Here is a 20,797-nt window from a genome sequence, read left to right as displayed (position 1 = left end):
GGTAATAACAACAAAAGTTTAAGAGCGCAAGATCGCACATCCACACGCTGCCAAAACCACTGCGAGACTGGCGGGAGTGAGACTGTGAGGCGTGTGCACATGACTTGTATTGGAGGGAAAGTGGTGCTTCTCGTCCCAACAGCCTCGCATAACTGTAAGTTTTGGACACATATAAGGAGAAGTTGGTAGAAATAGGTTTGATGCATAACTGTGAATCCGCATTGTCTGAAGACACATATAACAAGGATAGGGTGTAATTTTTAGAAATATAGTCACTATAGTATTGTTTTTAGTAAATGTTTTTGTATGACTGGAGCTAGATGGGAAAGAAATGCTGCATTGTTCAAGATAGACAGGTAGCATTTCTCACACAAAATGCTGGTGGAGCTCAGCCAGCCAGGCAGCATCTATGGAGGGGGACTAAACAGTCAATGTTTCGGATCCAGACCCTTCACCTGCAGAATCTCTTGTGTTTACAGGCAGCATTTTTAGTGCCTTGTCATGTGCATGAGATGTAATCTTGATTTGGAAATACAGGTGCACATTCCTTTATCCAAAATTCTGAAATCCAAAAAGCTCCGAAAACCGAAGTTTTTTTCACCAACAGCTGACGTCACTCAGGTGTGACGTGGCAGCACTAGCAAGAGGCTGCCAGACGTCAGTTGTGGCTCAGCGCTCGTACTGTGTTCACTGTTGACTTTGTGTTTAATTTCACTGTGAAAATGTCAAAAAGAGCTGCAGATACCCTTATGGGTAACGATGAGAAAAAGAGAAGGAAGCATCTATCATTATCAATAATGCAGAGAGTGGAGTTATTGCAGAAGCTTGATCATGGTGTGTCTGTGCGGCATCTTACTGAAGAAAATAGTGTCAGAACTACCACTGTATATGATTTAAGTAAACAGAAAGACAAGTTACTGAAGTTTTATAGTGACAGTGACGTTCTACATTTATTACAATAAGTCATTTAAGTGTTTCGGTTCATTTGAAGCTGTATATTTATATGTTTTTCTTGGAAATAAATTTTTTTCTTGTCATTATTCCTTAAACAATACAGTATAACAACTCTTTACATAGCATTTACATTGTGTTAAGTGTTATAAGTAATCTAGAGATGATTTAAAGTATAAGGGAGGATGTGCGTAGGTTTGGTGCGCTGCTGGGTCCTAAAGTCCACCGCACTGAGCGACACGTTAAATGAGAGACTTGAGCATATGTGTTTTTTGGTATTGGGGGGGAGGGGTCGGAAATCCGAAAAATTCTGAATTCCGAAATGCAACTGGCCCCAAGGATTTCGGATAAGGGATTGTGGACCTGTCCTTTCCTGTCCATTGACTGAACAGACAGCCTTGGGTTAGAGAATGGTCCTCACCTCCATTGCAATGGATTCCTGGTGATATTTCACTGCCATTGACTGTCATTCAATTTCCTTTGAGGAAACTAAGCTTGAGCCCTTAATAAAATAGGCATTCATTTTTCATTTTCTGTGCTAATGTTGTTGAGCAATTTCTTTTCCACACCATCTACCCCTCTTCTGTGCCATTCTTGGGCACCATAATATGTAGTAAAAATGTAGTTCATGGAATTGATGCCATATTATAACCTAATGCAACTGGGGACTGTTATCTTTCTCAAGCAATGTTACCCTAAACACTCCTTCAGATTTGCATATGTACATGTTTGTTTTTGAAAACAATTCACTCCTATATAGATTTTGAACTGATGCCTCCAAGGGGAAGTTGTATATGCTGCATTTCAGCAATTCTTGTGATGTTTTGGTACCTTTTTTTTCTGCAGGTCAAAACAGGATAGCCAAAGAGAAAACATGTGGAAAGCCAAATCCCAGCCTCGCTTGCCTTTGCAGACAATAAATATGACTGCTGAAAACCAAAAAGAAGTTAAGCAGCTTCTCCAAGAACTACAAGTTCAAGAAAAGGAGGCTGCTGATGAGTAAGCTCACTGTGTATTTTGTCCTTCTGTCCCTTTTTGTATTGCTGCCATAAAACAATGAATTTCGCAACATATGTCACTGATTCTGAATGAATATTAAATTTCATTCATTTTAGTTTTCCTGTAATATTCTCATAGTGTGAGCTGAGGTTGTGGCTTAGATTTCAGCTTGTTTAAACACAGTTATTGTGATTTGTATCCTGCTCAGATTATGGAGGTACGGTATGCCATTATGTTAAATTTGGTTAATCTCATCACAGTCTTGAATAGAAAGGTCCCATTCAACAGCATTAACAAGCCTTGGCTGGAAAAGGATAAAGTTATTCCCAAAAAAAGATGTAATTCAGAACTAATTATCCAGAGGCTCTGGTGTAATGGCATCAGCTGAATTGAAGTTTCATTGAATAGTCAAATTAATTGGTCGTGTGTAGTTTTTAATTGATTATATTTGGATTTCTCTGTTCTATTGTAAATCCCTGCAAGGCAATGAATTTCAAGGTTTGACATGGTGACATGTACATACTTCAATGTATTTTGAACTTCTGAGGCAGGGAGAAGAGCACAACAGCTGATGAATTTGTGAGGTTAAAACTTGTGAACAAAATCAGCGAAAAAAGTATACACCAAAGGAAAAATGTATGTCAAGTTACACACCGTGTACAGTAAAACTCCACTTATCCACCATTACTTATTTAAGCCCATCCCCGCCACTGGGGCATAGGCTGTCAACAGCAGCTTGCCAGAGTCCTCTGTCCTGGGACAGTCTTTCAAGTTGTCCCCAGGTGTAGCCCATCTTTGAAGATCCTTCCTCTCCCAGGGATGAAGACTTTTGACTTTCTGCTGGCATCTATGTAACACTGTTCTTTTTACAGAATAGAGTTGCTAGCACCATTCCCTACCCTCCTCCTTTCACACCCAAGCCTGGGACTGTCCATAGTGGAGTTGGTAATAATCTACTGCCTGACTATTAGAAATCCGGTATGGCTCAGCCTAACGTCATGGGCCAAAGGGCCTGTTCTTGTACTGTACTGTTCAATGTTATTTTCTATCTGGGTCACCAAGTAACCTCTCTGCTTCAATCCTCCAAGTCACAAGAGCCCCACTTCCCACATTCTCTTTCAACTCACTGGTTCCATTGCTCCCCTTTATGTTTGCCAAGTTCACTGGAAAGATTACCATTCTATTGTGCCACATAAAAAGAAAATTTAACATGTTGGAGAATTGATAATAACATCCTGTAATCTGGAAAATCTGCTGAGTTAGTATCACCAAAATCCTGAGTGTGCTGGAGCAATGGAGTTTTACATAACAGAAATAAAGAAGTCCAGTGTTTTTCACCAGAACGTTGATCCATATGATAGGGTCTTTTAAGAGACTCCCGGACAGGTACATGGAGCGTAGAAAAATAGAGGGCTATGGGTAACCCCAGGTAATTTCTAAGGTAAGGACATGTTTGGCACAGCTTTGTGGGCCGAAGGGCCTGTATTGTGCTGTAGGTTTTCTATGTTTCTAACAGGCATTTTGCATGGTACATTCAAGATTAAGCTTCTGTGGATAAATTTTCATTGACCCTTTTGAATAAAGGACAGTTGAGCATTGTGTCACAGGTGGCCAATATGGTACTGAAACGTTCTCCATGGGTGACAGATGGCAAATGAGCATCCCCCTTCCTTTAATACCCTGTGTCAGTTTCAGAAACTGGGCTAAATTTAAGTGACTTAGAAAAATCTATCTTAGTATTCCTGTTCCAACCGCATTAAACAAAAAGCTGCCTGCAGTGAATCAAGGAGGAGAACATGATTGTGCATCTGTAACTTCCTCTGTACATGTCCTGTAACTTCCTTGCCTTTGGAAATGTCGTATAAAAACATTTAGATCAAAAGGATAATTGGCTTTTGGGTTGAGATCTACGTCTTCTGTGTACAGAAATGTATAATAGGTGGGTTGGGTGAAGTAAAGAAAAAAGATGCTCATGTTGAGAGCAAGAATACGGGCTTAGACGAGACAAATTGGGTGGACTGACCTTTCTCAATGTTGAAACTTTGATATGATTCTGTAAACACATCGGTAACATAGTGGCTAGTGCATCACTTTACAGAAACAGTAATTACCGATCAGGGTTCAATTTCCACTGCTGCCTTTAAGGAGTTTCTATCTTCTCCCCATGACCGGTTGCTCTGGGTTTCTCCCACATTCAAAGGACAATATGGTTAGGTAAGTTGTGGGCGTGCAGGATTGGAGCTGGAAGCATGGTGACACTTGCAGGCTGCCCTCATCACAAAACTTGCTGAGCAACACACACAAACTGCTGGAGGAATTCGGCAAGCCCTGCAGCATCTATGGAAAAGAGTACTGTCGACGTTGTGGGACTTGCCAAAGGGTCTCGGCCTGAAATGTCAACTGTACTCTTTTCCATAAATGCTGCCTGGCCTGCTGAGTTCCTCCAGCATTTTGTGTGTGTTGCTTGGATTTCCAGCATCTTCAGGTTTTCTCTTGCTTGTGATTTGACAAACCTTGCTGATTTGATTTGACACAAACGAGGCATTTTACTGTTATGCTTTGATGTACCTATGACAAACGAAGTTAATCTTGATTTCTTTCTTACAAAGTTTGGCCACTGACAGACCCAAATTTCTCTTGCTGATATTTGAAGTCCTGTTTAGTTTACTGCTCTGCTTTCTTCCTTCCCTTTTATTTTGCAGAAATGAGGAATCTGAAGAGGACTATGATATGAAGGAAGAATTAGATGACCTAGATTACAGATATGATGATCAATACTGGTCGACAAAGGAAGAGGGTTTGGCCGTAGCTGAAAGCACTTTGCCAGTGTATCTTCCTGTTGAGCAACAGACAGAGTTGAAACAGCCTGAGATTTCTCCGTTTGCAGTTTGGAAGCTAACTAGGTTTGTTGGAATAGGTCTATTATGAGCTCTTGTTAGAGATTTTGGACCACTGCATTTAACACTGTAGTTTAGGAATGTGAACGTGAAACTTGGTTGCTGTTTAGCTGCTAATGGGGTAGCCTAAATGTATTTGACAGAACCTATGCAAGTTCAAGGGAAAGAATGATTGAAATGAATAGTAGAGGCTGGTGGACACAGGAGTAGACATGCTGGTGCAGTTAGTAAACACAGCAGGTTCTACTGATGCTGGAAATTGTTATGCTCAAAATGGCCGTGCGGGTGGGCACAATGGCTACTTCGGCTCCAATCAGGAAACACTGCTGATCATAAAAAACACTAAAATCTGCACGTCTACCTCGCTGGCAAACGGGATAACAAAGGTGCTGTACAGTTACGGACTAACACATGGAGCAGGCCCTCGCGCCGCGCGCCGCAGTCTGCTACAGCTAAATGGGGAAGCAGTCCGGGAGAATGCAGAAGTACGGTAAGCATGCAGGTATTTGAGCAAGACAGAGCGGATTCCTGTAGACCCACGGTCCTGACCATTCTACTCACTAATGTCTCAATCGCCAGAAAATAAGCTGGTTTATCTGTATCTGAACCAATGGGAGACAAGGGACTGCAGCGTACTCCTCGTGACAGAAACATGGCTTCAGGACACCAGGCTCGGCCATCCAGCTAGAAGGCCTGATATTTCGGGCAGATAGAAATACCATGATCTCTAGCAATACCCATGGAAGAGGTCTTAGTGTCTACGTAAATAAAAACTAGTGTGTGGATGCCTTGGTAGTAAAGGCCCACTGATCACTGTAGATAGAGTTTTTAGTTGTGAAATGCAGGCTCTTCTGCTTACTGCGGGTGTCCACTGCCATTGTTGTTTACATTCCCTCCCCCCCTCTCCCATGCTAGTGCTGAGGAAGCACTGCAGGAGCTCTACAGCACCGTCTGTGACCTTAAAACCACTCACCTTCAGAGCTTCTTCATTGTTGCTGGTAACTTCAGTTTAAGTACAGTCCTGCCAAAGTTCTACCAGCATATTAACTATACAGCCAGAAGAGAGGATATATTAGACCTGGTCTAGACCAACAGTCGTGGAGCTGACAAGTCTGCCCCTACCCTCACCTCAGATACTCAGACCACGTATCCATTTTGCTGAACCCTGCATACAGACCACTGGTTAAATGAGTCAAACCCGTTCACAGGGCGATCAGGACTTGTCCAGAAGATGCCACCTCAGCACAGCAGGAGTGCTTTGAAAGCTCAGACTGGAGCACACTCAGGGAAGCGGTTGCCTGCGATCACTACGGCAACATCGATGAACATGTGAGATCGGTGACTGGCTGCATGGGAAAGTGCATTGAGGACATTATAGTGATTAAACACTACACTGTCAGGGCAAACCAGAAACCATGGCTGGCTGCAGAGGTTCATGCAGTGATCAGGGATCGGGACGCTGCCTTCAGATTGGGGGACAGGACGACTCTGAGGTCAGCAGGAGCTGCACTCTCCCGTGCCATCAGGAAGGCAAAGTGTGAGTGTGCACAGAAAATCCACAGAACCTTTGTGACCCCAGGGACACACGGCGCATGTGGCAAGGTATACAAACCATAACAGATTACAAGTCTGCCCTGCACGTCAGCGACAGTGATGCCGCCCTTCCTGATTGGCAGAATGCCTCCTTTGCATAATATAACACAATGAATGATGCGACATTGAGAGAAGGCCCCTCTCTTGAGGAGCGGGCACCCTGTGCGGTCACAGCTGAGGTGAGGATGATCCTAGTCAGGGTAAACCCACACAGAGCTGCGGTGCTGGACAACATAGCTGGCCAGGTGCTGAGGGATGGTGCCGCCCAGCTAACAGAGGTCTTAATAGACTTCTTTAATATCTCTTTGAAACAGTCCACTGTCCTTGTAGGCTTCAAAGGCAGCAATCATCATTCTGGTGTACAGGAGATTGGTGGTGACTGGTCTAAATGATTACTGCCCAGTGGCACTGCCTTCAACAATCACAAAGTGCTTTCAGCAGCCGGTAATGGATCATATAAAATCCCACCTTCCAGCTACGCTGGATCCTTTCCAGTTCACCTCTCGCACAGACCGATCCCACTGAGGATGCCGTAGCCTCGGCCCTCACTCTGTCCTGTGCTACCTAGAAAGTGATGCCTCATACACCAGGATGTTGTTGATCAACTTCATCTCGGGGGTTTAATGCAACCATTCCTCAGGCTGGTGGGTAAACTGTCCTTGCAGGGACTAAACACCCTCTCCATAACTGGTCTTGGACTTCTTGATGGAGAGACCCCAGTCAGTCGGAGTTGGCAGCAACATCTCAAGGTCGGTCGCACTGAGCACTGATGACCCCAGGGCTGAGTGCTCAGTCCACTGCTGTTCACGCTGCTGACTCACGACCACACTGCCAGATCCAGCTCCGGCCTCATCATCAAGTTCACTGATGACACTACAGCGTTGGCCTCATCAGCAACAATGATGAGTCAGCACACAGAGAGGAGGTAGAGAGGCTTGTCAAATGGTGCGAGAACAACAACCTGAGTCTCAGCATGGACGAGACAAAAGAGATGAGTGTGGACTTCAGGAAGGTGCAGGTTGACCACTTTCCATTGCACTTCTATGGCTGTGCTGTGGAGAAAGAGAAGAGCACGAAGTTCCTTGGTGTGTACGTAACGGACTATCTAACCTGGACCTACAACACCACCTCATTAGTCAAGAAGGCACAGCGGCGTCGGCACTTTCTGAGAAGAATGAAGTGTGTAAATCTCCCTGCCCCCATTCTAACAAATTTCAACTGGAGCACCTTTGACAGTGCCCCATCTGGTTTTGCCACTGTGTGGCACAAAAGCTGCAAGGCATCGGACCATAAGACCATAGTGAGGATGGTAAAAACCGCCAAGAGGACCACCAGGGCCTTCCTCTCACCTATTTGTGATAATTACTGGGAGTGTTGTAGACATAGGGCTAGAAGCATTGTTGAGGATCCCTACCACCAATCCCACAATCTCTTTGACCCACTACCGTTAGGAAAAAGGTACAGGAACTTGAGGACTAGGACTGCCAGACTGGGTAACAGCTTCTTCCCTCAGGCTGTGAGACAAATGAATACCCTGCCACCTGCCAATACCCTACCCTGCCAATAGGTCTTGTCACTAGGGCAGCAAGCTCTTTACTGCTAACTGTTTATCTGTGCTGTGAGCTACATGCATTTTTGATTTTTTTAAAAACTCCTAGTAATATTTTGTTCTATGTGACGTTTTGTGGGTGCTGTATGATCCAGGGGAATGTTGTTTTGCTTGGTTGTATATATGTACACTCAGATGACAATAAGCTATCAACTTCAACTTGAAATCCAGAGAAACACGCCAAATGCTGGAGGAAAAGAATAAACAGTTGACATTTTGGTGAAGACCCTTTGGTGCAAATAACCTGTTTTTCTGCTTCAGATTCTGCATAAATGATCAGGACCTGACTCTCCACTGTCTCAGCCATAAAACCAGGGTTTTACAGGGCTGCAACATCACCTCATGGCTCTTGAACTCAATTCCCCAAGTAGGCCAGCGTTGGTGACCACACTTGGAATACTGTGCTCCGTTCCCGTCAGCTCTTTAAGGGAAGGATCTGGAAACTTTACTGAGGTTGCAGATGAGATTTACCAAGATACTGACTGGATTAGAGAGCATGTCTTAAGAGGTTAGGTTGAGTGAGCTTGGGCTTTTCTGTTTGAAGAGGAGGAGTATGAGAGGTGTACGAAATGATATTAGGCAGTGATAGAGTGGATGGCCAGACTCCCCCCCCCCCCCCCCATAATATGAGGGGACATACTTTTAAGGTGATTGGAGGAAAGTATAGGGGGAATCTCAGAGGTAAGTTGTTTTTTTTTTTTACACGGAATAGTGGGCACATGGAATGTGCTGCCAGGGGCAAAGGCAGAAATATTAGGGATATTTAATAATGGACTCATAGATGACAGAACAATAGAGGGTTGTGTATGAGGGAAATAAAGTTAGATTGATCTTAGAGTAGGTTGAAAGGTTGGCACACCGTTGTGGGCCAAAGGTCCCATGCTGTTTTGTTCTATGAACATGATTATATAAAATAAAATCATTTGTTTAACGTTGACTCCAAAATGAAAATCTGTATCACTGTCCAGTTCTTGGTTACTTATCCTGTTTTGCTTGCTTTTCTTACAGCTATTCTCTTCCTGGTAGAAGTGTCAAAGTAGATTGATTATTGCAGCGCACAATGCTTTGGGACTGAGGCCAGCTTAAAGGCAATGTCTTGCCCCAAGTTTGGCCAAAGTCCCAAAATATGGTCCAATTTATTCATTTTGGACATATCCTGTTTATTTCTAATTGTAGAGTACAATAAGAAGTTTTGCCTTTTGTGTCGAAATGGTGGCTTATGCTGTTATTTACCATGTCCATTCAAAGGGTGTGCAGGCCCACATGCAAAATTTATCCTGCACTTTTCCAGACACCTTTACTCTATTGTTTTGTCAGTCACTTTATTCTGTCTAAAAACACATTAAAAATTAAACGCTGCAGATTTTGGATCTACTGCAAATACGTCGACGTTGTGAATAGTTTTACTTATTTGATTTTAAAGTTAAGTAGCATTGTGCACTTAGTTTTAGGTTTTCTTGTATTGCATGGTTGAAAGATTTGTATATTGCAATGAATTCAGTCAGAGAATATTTAATTTATACAAAAATAACATAAATTATTTCTGCTTCAGGTATGGTTTTCATGCAGAGCATTGTATGTCAGCGCTCAGAATGTTTGACGGGGATGCGGGATTATCCTTGGAATATCTGTTACTCCAGTGCTTCAAGGAAAAGTTTGGAAATGAGATCAAGGTCTCTCCCATATCAGATAATGTCAGCTTAGAAGAGTGTGTGGAGCGGAGACAAGAAGAAGCTCTTGCTCTCCGCTCCATATATGAAGGCAAATTCTCTGAAAAGATTCAGAACAGAGTTTGGACCATTGAATTGCCACTCAAATTTCTGTCGCAGAAACTTATTAAGTCAAAAACGTGCAAGACTGAAGAATCTGAATTGAAGGCAGTGAAAGGCATTTGTCAACATTACCTCAAGGGTAGATGCTACTTTGGATTGAGGTGCAAGTTCAGGCATGAGCCTCCTGGGAAGGAAGAAAGGAAAGAGGACAGTCATTTGCGTTGTGACATCAGTTCAATCCTGTATGCACTTGAAATCCGTTTTCCACCTTGCAATAGATATCCATACCAGGCTCCACTTTTAGCCTTTTCTACCATCAATGACAATCTTCCACAAGCTTGCCGTTTGCATATAGCTGAGTACCTCTATGGAGAGGCCTTGTTAGCATCGGAAACAAATGAGCCAGTCATCCACACTTTGATAATGTGCCTGGAAGATGAAACTAAAATGAGTGAACTGCTCCTTGAAACCTCCCATAAATACAGCATGGCTCCTGTTACACTTTCTATTTTGACCAAACAGACTAACGGTGAGCAAGATCACAAAATGCCTGCCAGCCACCTACTTGGTCATCAGCTAACAGGTACTCTGTAAACGGACCATCTTTGAGATTTACTGTGATAATCTTTGAAGGCTTGATTTTGTGTAGAGCCCAGTTACACTTGCAGAAGCCGAGCTGAATTTTACAGGAGTCAACTGTGGAATCTGGCCCGTACTGAGGTGACATAGCCAGTGTTTTCTTTTGTGTGGCAGAATCCCAGGAAATGAGCTTAGAACATAGAAACATAGAAAATCTACAGCACATTACAGACCCTTTGGTCCACAACGTAACCTGCTCTAGAAACGGTCTAGAATTTCCCTACCACATAACCCTCTATTTTTTCTGAGCTCTATGTACCTATCTAAGAGGCTCTTAAAAGACCCTATTATATCCTCCTGTACCGCCATCGCCAGCAGTGCATTCCACACACCCCCACTCTCTGTGTGAAAAACTTACCCCTGACAATCCCCCTTGTACCTACTTCCAAGCACCTTAAAACTATGTCCCCTTGTGTTTAATATGGAACCATAACAGCAGAGGTTTTTTTTTAACTAGCATTCAATATTGTAAGTTAGGAAGCACAAGCAAGCGGTCTGTATACCACATTAAAGATGGTTTTATAAAGGTCGCCACAGTTGTATCCAGGTTATTCCGCAGGTTTAACTTTTCTGAAATTTGAATTAGCTACTCCTTAATATATGCAGGGTCCTGATGGAGTGCCTTAACCCGAAACATTGACAATTCCTTTCCTCCCACAGATGCTGCCTGGCCCTTTGGGTTCCTCCAGTTGATGGTTGTGTTATTCCAGCATCTGCAATCTCATTGTGCCGCCATAAGGGATGGCCACATTATGTGGGGTGGTTCAGCCAGCTGCTTTGCAGTCCCGCATCTAGCTGCACTGGTGCAGCCCTGACCTTGGGTTTACACTTTGTCCCAGTGAATGTCTGGGTTTTCCCTTGGGTGTCCCAGTTTCCAGCCACGTCCCAAAGTATGCAGGTTGCTGGGATGATTAGCCACTGTAAATTTCCCCTGGTGTGTGGATGAGCAGTTCATTTGGAGAATTGATGGAAAGGTGTGGAAAATAACAAAAACATTAGTTTAAATGATGGTTGATGGCAAGCGTGAATTCCATGGGCTAAAGGACCTGTTTTCCTGCTGTACAAGTCTATACCTGCATTCACTTCCTTTGATATTGAGGGAGGCAAAATTGATGAATACTCCCAAGGGATCTTTTGTGTTTGTCTGTAATAGACAGAGCCTCAATATAGGAAAGTTGCCTTCAAAACGGAGCCTCCAATAAGATAAATACAACAAGTTCTGCAGATTCTGCAAATCCAAAGCAACACATTCAAAAGGCTGGAGGAACTCAGCAGGTCAGGCGGCATCTATGGAAATGAACCAATGGTTGACGTTTTAGGCCGAAACCCTACCTCAGAACTGGAAAGGAATGGGGAAGACACCAGAATAAAAAGATGGGGGAGAGGGGAAGGAGGATAGATAGAAGGTGATAGGTGAAACCAGGTGTGTGGGAAAGGTAAAGGGCTGGAGAGGAAGGAATCTGATAGGAGAGGAGAGTGGACCGTAGGAGAAGGGAAAGGAGGAGGGGCACCGGGAGGAGGTGATAGGCAGCTGAGAAGAGGTAAGAGGTCAGAGTGAGAAATAGAAGAAGAGGGGAGGGGGAGGGAATTTTTTTTACCAGAAGAAATTACTATTTAAGCCATCAGGTTAGAGGCTACCCAGATGGATTATAAGGTGTTGCTCCTCCATCCTGAGGGTGGCCTCATTGTGGCACAAGAGGAGGCCATGGACAGACATGTCTGTTCAGGAATGGAAATCAGAATTAAAATGTTGGGTCACTGGGAAGTTCTGCTTTTGAGGATGGAGCGGAGGTGCTTAGTGAAGCAGCCCCTCAATGACAATGGGTCTCACCAATGAGTGAGGCCTCCAGTAAGTCTCCCTGGGTATCAAACTGGGCATGCTTGTGCAATTTAACCAATTTCCCCTGGGATCAATAAAGTATGACTATGACTAAACCCCTGCAGTGGGATTTGACTTTAACCATCTAAATGGAAGGTGCAAGTGGATCTAAAGCTGATTCTTAATCTTATTATGCCTATTGTATTTTGACGCTGTTGTCTTTCCAGTTAAGCTAATGTTTTGCAATTGCAGAGAAATACAGTCCCAGGAAGGAGGATGAAGATGACATCTTGGAGGAGGAGGTTGAAACTGCGGCTGTGGTTGTAGAAACAGAGAGTTATGCGCATCTGAAGAAGAAGCAGTTGAAAAAGTTTAACTGGAAAGTGGAAAATATATACAAAGAAAACCAAAAGCTCTGTAAACAATTTAAAGACAAACAGGTAACTTCAAATGTTCTCCATATTATTCTGAAGGGTGTGTTTAATGCATGATAGTTTATAACAACTTGCTTTTTCCTCAGCATTTTAAGCACTGATCATTTGTTTGGTAATTTTGGTTGTAGAAAGCATGTTCTGTCCATCAGAAGTCTGTTCTTCAAGAATATAAGAATTAGGAGAGCTTTTTCAGGTGTTTGTTTTTGCTCTGAACCTGAGATGCTGATTTGTCTATTCCAAAATGCTTTCATGATCTAAAATCTGTTCACCTGTCTTCAATATGCTCAACGTTTGAGCAATAGTAGCACTCTACGATTGAGAGTTTCCCCTCACCCACTCCTCCTGATTCAAAGACAATGAAGCTTACCACACCAGTGAGGTCTTCCTTGGACTACCTTAACTTAGGTCAGAATGTTGTTTCTGGATTTCACTTCAGCATTCAACACCTCTGTCCCACAAACCTTGGTGAACAAACTCCTAGTCCTCCGCCTAAGTACGCCACTGTGCATCTGGGTGTTGGACTTCCTAACCAGCGGAGCTCGTACAGTCAGGATGTACAACCACTCCTCCCTCCCCATCATCCTCAACACAGGTGCCCTCCCCAACCCCCCAGGGCTGTGTGCTGAGCCCATTGCTGTACATTCTGCTCACACACGACTGCACGGCCGAGCAACTGAATAATCACATTGTCAAGTTTGCCAATGGATTCACAGTGGGGCTCAACACCAACAATAACGAGACGGCCTACAGAGAGGAGCTGGAAGAGCACAAGGCCTGATGCCAGGCAAATAACCTCTTATTCAATGTCAGCAAGACACAAGAGATGGTTATTAACTTCAGGGAAGACACAGGAGATGGTTATTAACTTTAGGGAAGACGCAGGAGATGGCTATTAACTTCAGGGAAGACACAGGAGATGGTTATTAACTTCAGGGAAGACACAGGAGATGGTTATTAACATCAGGGAAGACACGGGATGGTTATTAACTTCAGGGAAGTCGCAGGAGATGGCTTTTAACTTCAGGGAAGACACAGGAGATGGCTACTAACTTCAGGGAAGATACAGGAGATGGCTACTAACTTCAGGGAAGTCGCAGGAGATGGCTATTAACTTCAGGGAAGACACAGGAGATGGCTACTAACTTCAGGGAAGATACAGGAGATGGCTACTAACTTCAGGGAAGACATAGTAGATGGCTATTAACTTCAGGGGAGACATAGGAGATGGCTATTAACTTCAGGGAAGACATAGGAGATGGCTATTAACTTCAGGAGAGACACAGGAGATGGCTATTAACTTCAGGGAAGACACAGGAGATGGCTATTAACTTCAGGGAAGACACAGGAGATGGTTATTAACTTCAGGGAAGACACGGGATGGTTATTAACATCAGGGAAGACACGGGATGGTTACTAACTTCAGGGAAGTCGCAGGAGTTGGCTTTTAACTTCAGGGAAGACGCAGGAGATGGCTACTAACTTCAGGGAAGACACAGGAGATGGCTACTAACTTCAGGGAAGACGCAGGAGATGGTTATTAACTTCAGGGAAGACACAGGAGATGGTTATTAACATCAGGGAAGACACGGGATGGTTATTAACATCAGGGAAGACACGGGATGGTTATTAACTTCAGGGAAGTCGCAGGAGATGGCTTTTAACTTCAGGGAAGACACAGGAGATGGCTACTAACTTCAGGGAAGACACAGGAGATGGCTACTAATTTCAGGGAAGATACAGGAGATGGCTACTAACTTCAGGGAAGACATAGGAGATGGCTATTAACTTCAGGGAAGACGCAGGAGATGGCTATTAACTTCAGGGAAGACGCAGGAGATGGCTGTTAACTTCAGGGAAGACACAGGAGATGGTTATTAACTTCAGGGAAGTCACACCATTCACACTGTCGTTTACATCGGCAGCACAGCAGTGGAAATTACAAACAGTTTCAAACTCTTGGGATTTCACATCTCACACAGCACATCCTTCACAATTGTTAAAGTTTACCAATGCCTCTACTTTCTGGGAAGGCTGAAGGGAGCTGGGCCATGCACATCTATACTCTTGTTCTTCTGCAGATACGCAGTAGAGACCATCCTAATGAACTGCACGGTACAGAAACTACACTGCAGCGGACAGGAAGGCTCTACAACAGGTAGTCAAAACTGCACAACGCATCACCAGCACTGTGTACCCACCATCAAGGACATATATACAGAAAGGAGCCAGTGAAAGGCCAGCTACATCATAAATGATCCCCCTCACCCTGTACATGGACTGTTCATCCCACTTCCATCAGGGACAAGGCTGTGTAGCATCCACACCAAGACCACCAGTTTCTAAAACTGTTACTTTCCCCAAACAGTAAGGCTGATCAGCACCTCCATCTACTAACCCATCCTTCCACGGCCCGCCCACCACTATTTTATTATTTCCTGTCAGAATCACCTTGTGTGTAGACACTCCTGTGCCCAGTGTCACTTTATGGACGCACAGTCAATCTATGTAAATAAGCTATCTTATGTATTTATATTTATTATGTTTTTAAATTATTGTGTTCTTTATCTTATTGTGTATTTTTTTGCACTACATCAGATCTGGAATAACAATTATTTTGTTCTCCTTTACACATGTGTGCTGGAAATAACATTAGACAATCTTGAATCTTGAACCCTGAAGAAATTTTTCATGGGACCTTTCTTATAAACCCTTGTCAATTTAGGCTTTGTCTACCCATTCCCTCTTCAGAATCAGAATCAGGTTTATTATCACCGGTATGTGTTGTGAAATTTGTTAATAAACCTGATCATTGATCTCCCTCCCCTAAATTTGTGTGAGACCAAAGTACGTTTGTTGCTCTTCTTCAAGGCAAATGCACTCTTCCTTAAGCAGTGAGACCAAAACTACAGTCATCCAGGTATGGTCTCTTCAGTGTTCTGCACAATTGCAGTAAGAGTCCTTCAATCTTGAACTTAAATCCCTTTTACATCTGCTTTTTCTAATTCCTTTCTGCACCTGCATGTGACTGTTTTCTGATTAGGGTGATAGAACATTACAGCACAGAATCAGGCCCTACGGCCCATCTAATCCGTGCCAAGCTATTATTTTGCCTGGTCCCATCGACCTTCACCCAGACTATAGCCCCCAATACCCCTCCCATCCACGACCTATCCAAACTGCTCTTAAATGATAACAATTTCTCCTAAGTGTTAATGACATTGTTGGATAATGTCATCCAGGGCTCCCTAAATATTAATATTTCTGCTTCTTAAACTCGTATTTATTTTTCTTACCTCAAAATATATTCCATCTGCCTCTATCTTGAGTACTCATTTCATCTATTAGTATCCCTTTGTAGATGTTTTGATCTTTGCAGCTTGTTTTCCACATACCTTCTGAATCATACATAAATTGAATAGCTTATCCATATGATATTGATTGTAAGCCACTGAACCCCAAGCTTGCTTCTAGCAATATTCCGCTTCATGTAGCCAGACAGTGGCTATTTTTGTTTCTAATCTCCGTCTTTGTTTCTAACCAGTCTTCAATCCATGCTGATTTAAATAGACATGTTCTACATTTTTTTGTTTTACTACTAACCTCTCATCATAATCATAGTATCAGTCATACAGCGTGAAGTGTTGGCGCGTGGCCAAGTGGTTATGGCGTCGGTCAAGTGATCTGAAGGTTGCTAGTTCGAGCCTCAGCTGAGACAGCATGTGTGTCCTTGAGCAAGGCACTTAACCACACATTGCTCTGTGACGACACCGGTGCCAAGCTGTATGGGTCCTAATGCCCTTTCCTTGGACAACATCGGTAGCATGGAGAGGGGAGACTTGCAGCATGGGCAACTGCTGGTCTTCCATACAACCTTGCCCAGGCCTGCACCCTGGAAACTTTCCAAGGTGCAAATCCATGGTCTCACGAGAGTAACGGATGCCTATGAACAGCATGAAAATAGACCCTTCAGCCCACTGAGACCAGACTGGTTCCATCAAGCATCCATTTGCACTAATCCTGCAATGAAACCCTTGCTATTCTTCTCATTTCTCTTCTGTTCCCCCTGGAATTTACAAATTAGGGCTATTTGCAGAGGGCAGTTAACTTTCCAACCTGCATGCTTTTGGGATGTGGAAGGAATCGGAAGAGCCCACAGAATTCACACACAATTAAAGGGAGAACATGCAAACACCACACAGACAGCAGTAAGGTCATTATGCAAGCTCTGTGATTGCATCACTGTACTGCCCAAATGGGAATGTACCAGTCATGTACCTCTCTAAGGGACACCTGTATTTCTGTTTGTTTCACCTCTTAATTTTTGGGACTATTTTACCCTAGCCAGGCCCTCTTTCATCCTATTGAGGTTATCACTCCTCCAATAACATTTTTTGTAGTTCTCTTTGACCATTCTAAAGTGTATAATATAGAATTTATATTTCCCTCTTGGAGAAGCAGAACGTTTTTTGTTCATAGAGCCGAGGCAGATTTGTGAACTTTCAGATCTAACTCTAGTGTGGCAATGAAACTGTGGTATTCATTGCCACAGATGGCTGTGGAGGCCAAATCATAGGGTATATTTAAACCGGAGATTGATAGGTTCTTGATTTGTAAGGGCATCAAAGGGGAGAAGGCAGGAGAATGGGGTTGAGAGGGATAATAAATCAGCCATGATGGAAGTGGCCTAGTTCTGCTCCCATGTCTTATGGTCTTATTGTCTAAGTCGGTCAATACTTCTACCTGTCCTATTCTCATGCCCTTTTAATTCAATTACTTCATCCAACTGGTCACTCAGGTCCTGAGTTTTGACATATTTTCTGCCTCAACATTAAACCTGGAGGTGAACTCCAATTCTATAATTCTGCATGATTATTTCACCAGTCCTTTACTCCAAACCCTGCATAGAAATTTCATTTATTTATTACTAAACTAGTGGAAGCTGTCTGCTTCTTCTCTTTTTATAATTTTAAGCATCATTCTCTACTCCTGCTTATTTCTGGAGTTCCCTAAGGATTTAGCCTCACTCCCCCTCCCAATTTTATTCTTGGTCCTTTGCAATCTCATCCAAAATCACAACATAAGGTTGTATATGTACATTGACATCACATACTTCTACCTCACTACCTCCCTTGAGCTCAAGAAATTTCCCCACATCTCTGTACTAAAGGGATATCCTTCTATTCCGAAGGCTGTGCCTTCTGGTCCTAGATATGCCAACTAGTGGAGTGGTGCCGCAGCAACAACCTGGCACTCAACGTCAGTCAGACGAAAGAGCTGATTGTGGACTTCAGGAAGGGTAAGGTGAAGGAACACACATCAATCCTCATAGAGGGATTAGAAGTGGAGAGAGTGAGCAGCTTCAAGTTCCTGGGTGTCAAGATCTCTGAGGATCTAACCTGGTCCCAACATATCAATGTAGTTATAAAGAAGGCAAGACAGCGGCCATACTTCATTAGGAGTTTGAAGAGATTTGACATGTCAACAAGTGCACTCGAAAACTTCTACAGTTGTACAGTGGAGAGCATTCTGACAGGCTGCATCATTGTCTGGTATGGAGGGGCTACTGCACAGGAACGAAAGAAGCTGCAGAGGGTTGTAAATTTAGTCGGCTGCATCTTGGGCACTAGCCTACAAAATACCCAGGACCTCTTCAGGGAGTGGCGTCTCAGAAGGGCAGTGTCCATTATTCAGGTCCTCCAGCACCCAGGGCATGCCCTTTTCTCACTGTTACCATCAGGTAGGAGGTACAGAAGCCTGAAGGCACACACTCAGCGATTCAGGAACAGCTTCTTCCCCTCTGCCATCTGATTCATAAATGGACATTGAACCCAGGAACACTACCTCACTTTTTTAGTGTATATTATTTCTGTTTTTTGCATGAATTTTAATCTATTCAATATACGTATACTGTAATTTATTTTTTATTGTTTTTTTCTTCTGTATTACGTATTGCATTGAACTGCTGCTGCTGGGTTTCACGACGCATGGCTGATTCTGATTCTGATTCTCCCGCTGAGGAAACATCCTCTCCACATCCACTCTATCTAGGTCTTTTATTGAAACCTCCCTTCATTCTTCTAAACTCCCGCCAGTGCAGGCTCAGAGTCATCAAACACTCCTCGTACCTTAACCCTTTCATTTTGAGATAATTCTCACGAACCTCCCCTGGACTCTCTCCAATAGCAGCACTTCCTTTTTTAAATAGGGGGCCCAAAACTGCTCGCAACACTCCAAGTGCAGTCTGACCAATGCCACGTAAAGTCTTAGCGTTACATCCTTGCTTTGATATTCTAGTCCTCTTATAAGGATTGTTAGGTGAATGGTCTACTTGTGTGTCAGAGCATCTGTGTGTTTTTATGTATCATCTTTGCGATTTATTGATGGAGGTAAAATCATGCCCTAATTTTTACAGTCTTCCAAACGCTACCAGTCAATGCTGCAAGAGAGGAAGAAACTCCCAGCCTTTGATGCAAAAGACCAAATCTTGGATATGTTGAGTAAGGCCCAGGTACTGGTGGTGAGTGGAATGACAGGGTAAGTTTAGCAGATGTTGGATCTGATACTAAATTGTAATGTTACCAAGTTAACACCTTTTTAGACATTTAAGTAAGTGAGCCTCCAGAAAGTAGTGAGTTGTTGTAGTGTTGCAGGAGTAACGTCTATTATCTTAAACCTATAATTAAATTGGGCTGCATTGGAAGAACATGAACAGAATTTGATTATTTGTAGTGAGGTGGAGTATAACCTACTAACCAGGGTGGGTGTGGCTGCGACAGCTGTCAATTGGGTGCCATTCATCGTGAAGCAGTTCCTTTGATTGATGATTTGCCCACAGAAAAGCTCACGTTCCTCACATCATTTATGTAGCCACTTATTATCCACACGATACTTTGCAGCAGTTTCAAAAGCTGCTTCAAAACTTTTCCCTCCATCATTTACCGAAAAGGAGAGGGGGATTGAAACATGGGAACCTATAATTTCCAAGATCACATCCATATTACCTCTCTGTGACTGCTGGACCAGGATTTCAGTGCCTTATACCTAGCAGCAACACGAGAGCACCTTCACCAGCCCAACTGCAGTGATGGAGACTGCCTTCTCAACGGGAAGCTAGGTACATACAGCAAATGCTGGCCTTGTTGATGCCAAGATAATGGACTTTGACTATTTTTGGCAAGTATCTCTTGTATCTTCAGTGGATGTCAGGCAGAACGTTAACTACAGGGCAAGATAATGTCAATGGAATTTTTCAAAAAATAAATCAGATAATGACTTCTCTATCAAATATTCATAATACAGTTTCAGCTTATTGTATTTATTTTGTTTTAGGCTTCAACTTGTGCCAATAACTGCAATTCCGAATGCCCACTTTAAATCTGGGCTGTACTGGAATTCTTATCATCATTTTTTCACTTTTTTATAGTTTGAAATTTCAAGTTGCAAATGATTCCAGTCTTAAATCTTTATTCAAATGTTCATCTGTGTAGTTGGTGAGATTGTACATGTTTATCCACGTAATGTGTCATACATATAGAAAGCAGTATTTTCTTTTCTCCAAAATCCCACAGGTGTGGAAAGACGACCCAAATTCCTCAGTTTATCTTGGATGACTCCCTCAATGGTCTTCTGGGAGAAGTTGCAAACATCGTCTGTACTCAACCTCGGAGGATCTCTGCTATTTCTGTGGCTGAGCGTGTAGCTAAAGAACGGGCTGAGAGACTGGGAGAAAGTGTAGGATACCAGATTAGACTTGAAAGTGTGAAGGTTGGTCTGTGTTTAAGTAATCAGTAGTATTTAAAAACACAGGATGATATTTTTGTTGTAATATAGGGTGAAGATCTTAATAAGCAGCGATTTACTGACTTATTTGTTTAGGTGACATAGAAACATAGAAAATAGGTGCAGGAGTAGGCCATTCAGCCCTTCGAGCCTGCACCGCCATTCAGTATGATCATGGCTGATCATCCAACTCAGAACCCTGTACCAGCCTTCCCTCCATACCCCCTGATCCCTTTAGCACAAAGGCCATATCTAACCCCACTTAAATATAGCCAATGAACTGGCCTCAACTGTTTCCTGTGGCA

At 43.2% G+C, this 20,797-nt stretch overlaps 1 protein-coding gene across 1 annotated transcript in view; it reads left to right on the top strand.

Annotated features, from left to right (window-relative positions):
- The window catches only part of dhx57 (DEAH (Asp-Glu-Ala-Asp/His) box polypeptide 57), a 75,012-nt gene that overhangs the window by 6,017 nt on the left and 48,198 nt on the right, over positions 1–20,797 (top strand). Inside the window, exons 4-9 of the mRNA XM_072265688.1 lie at positions 1,798–1,950; positions 4,653–4,853; positions 9,602–10,404; positions 12,532–12,719; positions 19,126–19,247; positions 20,282–20,477. Of these exons, the coding sequence (XP_072121789.1) occupies positions 1,798–1,950; positions 4,653–4,853; positions 9,602–10,404; positions 12,532–12,719; positions 19,126–19,247; positions 20,282–20,477 (1,663 nt within the window). The remainder of the gene's footprint in view (positions 1–1,797; positions 1,951–4,652; positions 4,854–9,601; positions 10,405–12,531; positions 12,720–19,125; positions 19,248–20,281; positions 20,478–20,797) is intronic.

Source organism: Mobula birostris, chromosome 8 (genome assembly GCF_030028105.1).
Source record: "Mobula birostris isolate sMobBir1 chromosome 8, sMobBir1.hap1, whole genome shotgun sequence".
NCBI lineage: Eukaryota > Metazoa > Chordata > Chondrichthyes > Myliobatiformes > Myliobatidae > Mobula > Mobula birostris.
The sequence above is the reverse complement of the archived record's forward strand: the minus strand, read 5'-3'. Positions and strand labels throughout refer to the sequence as shown.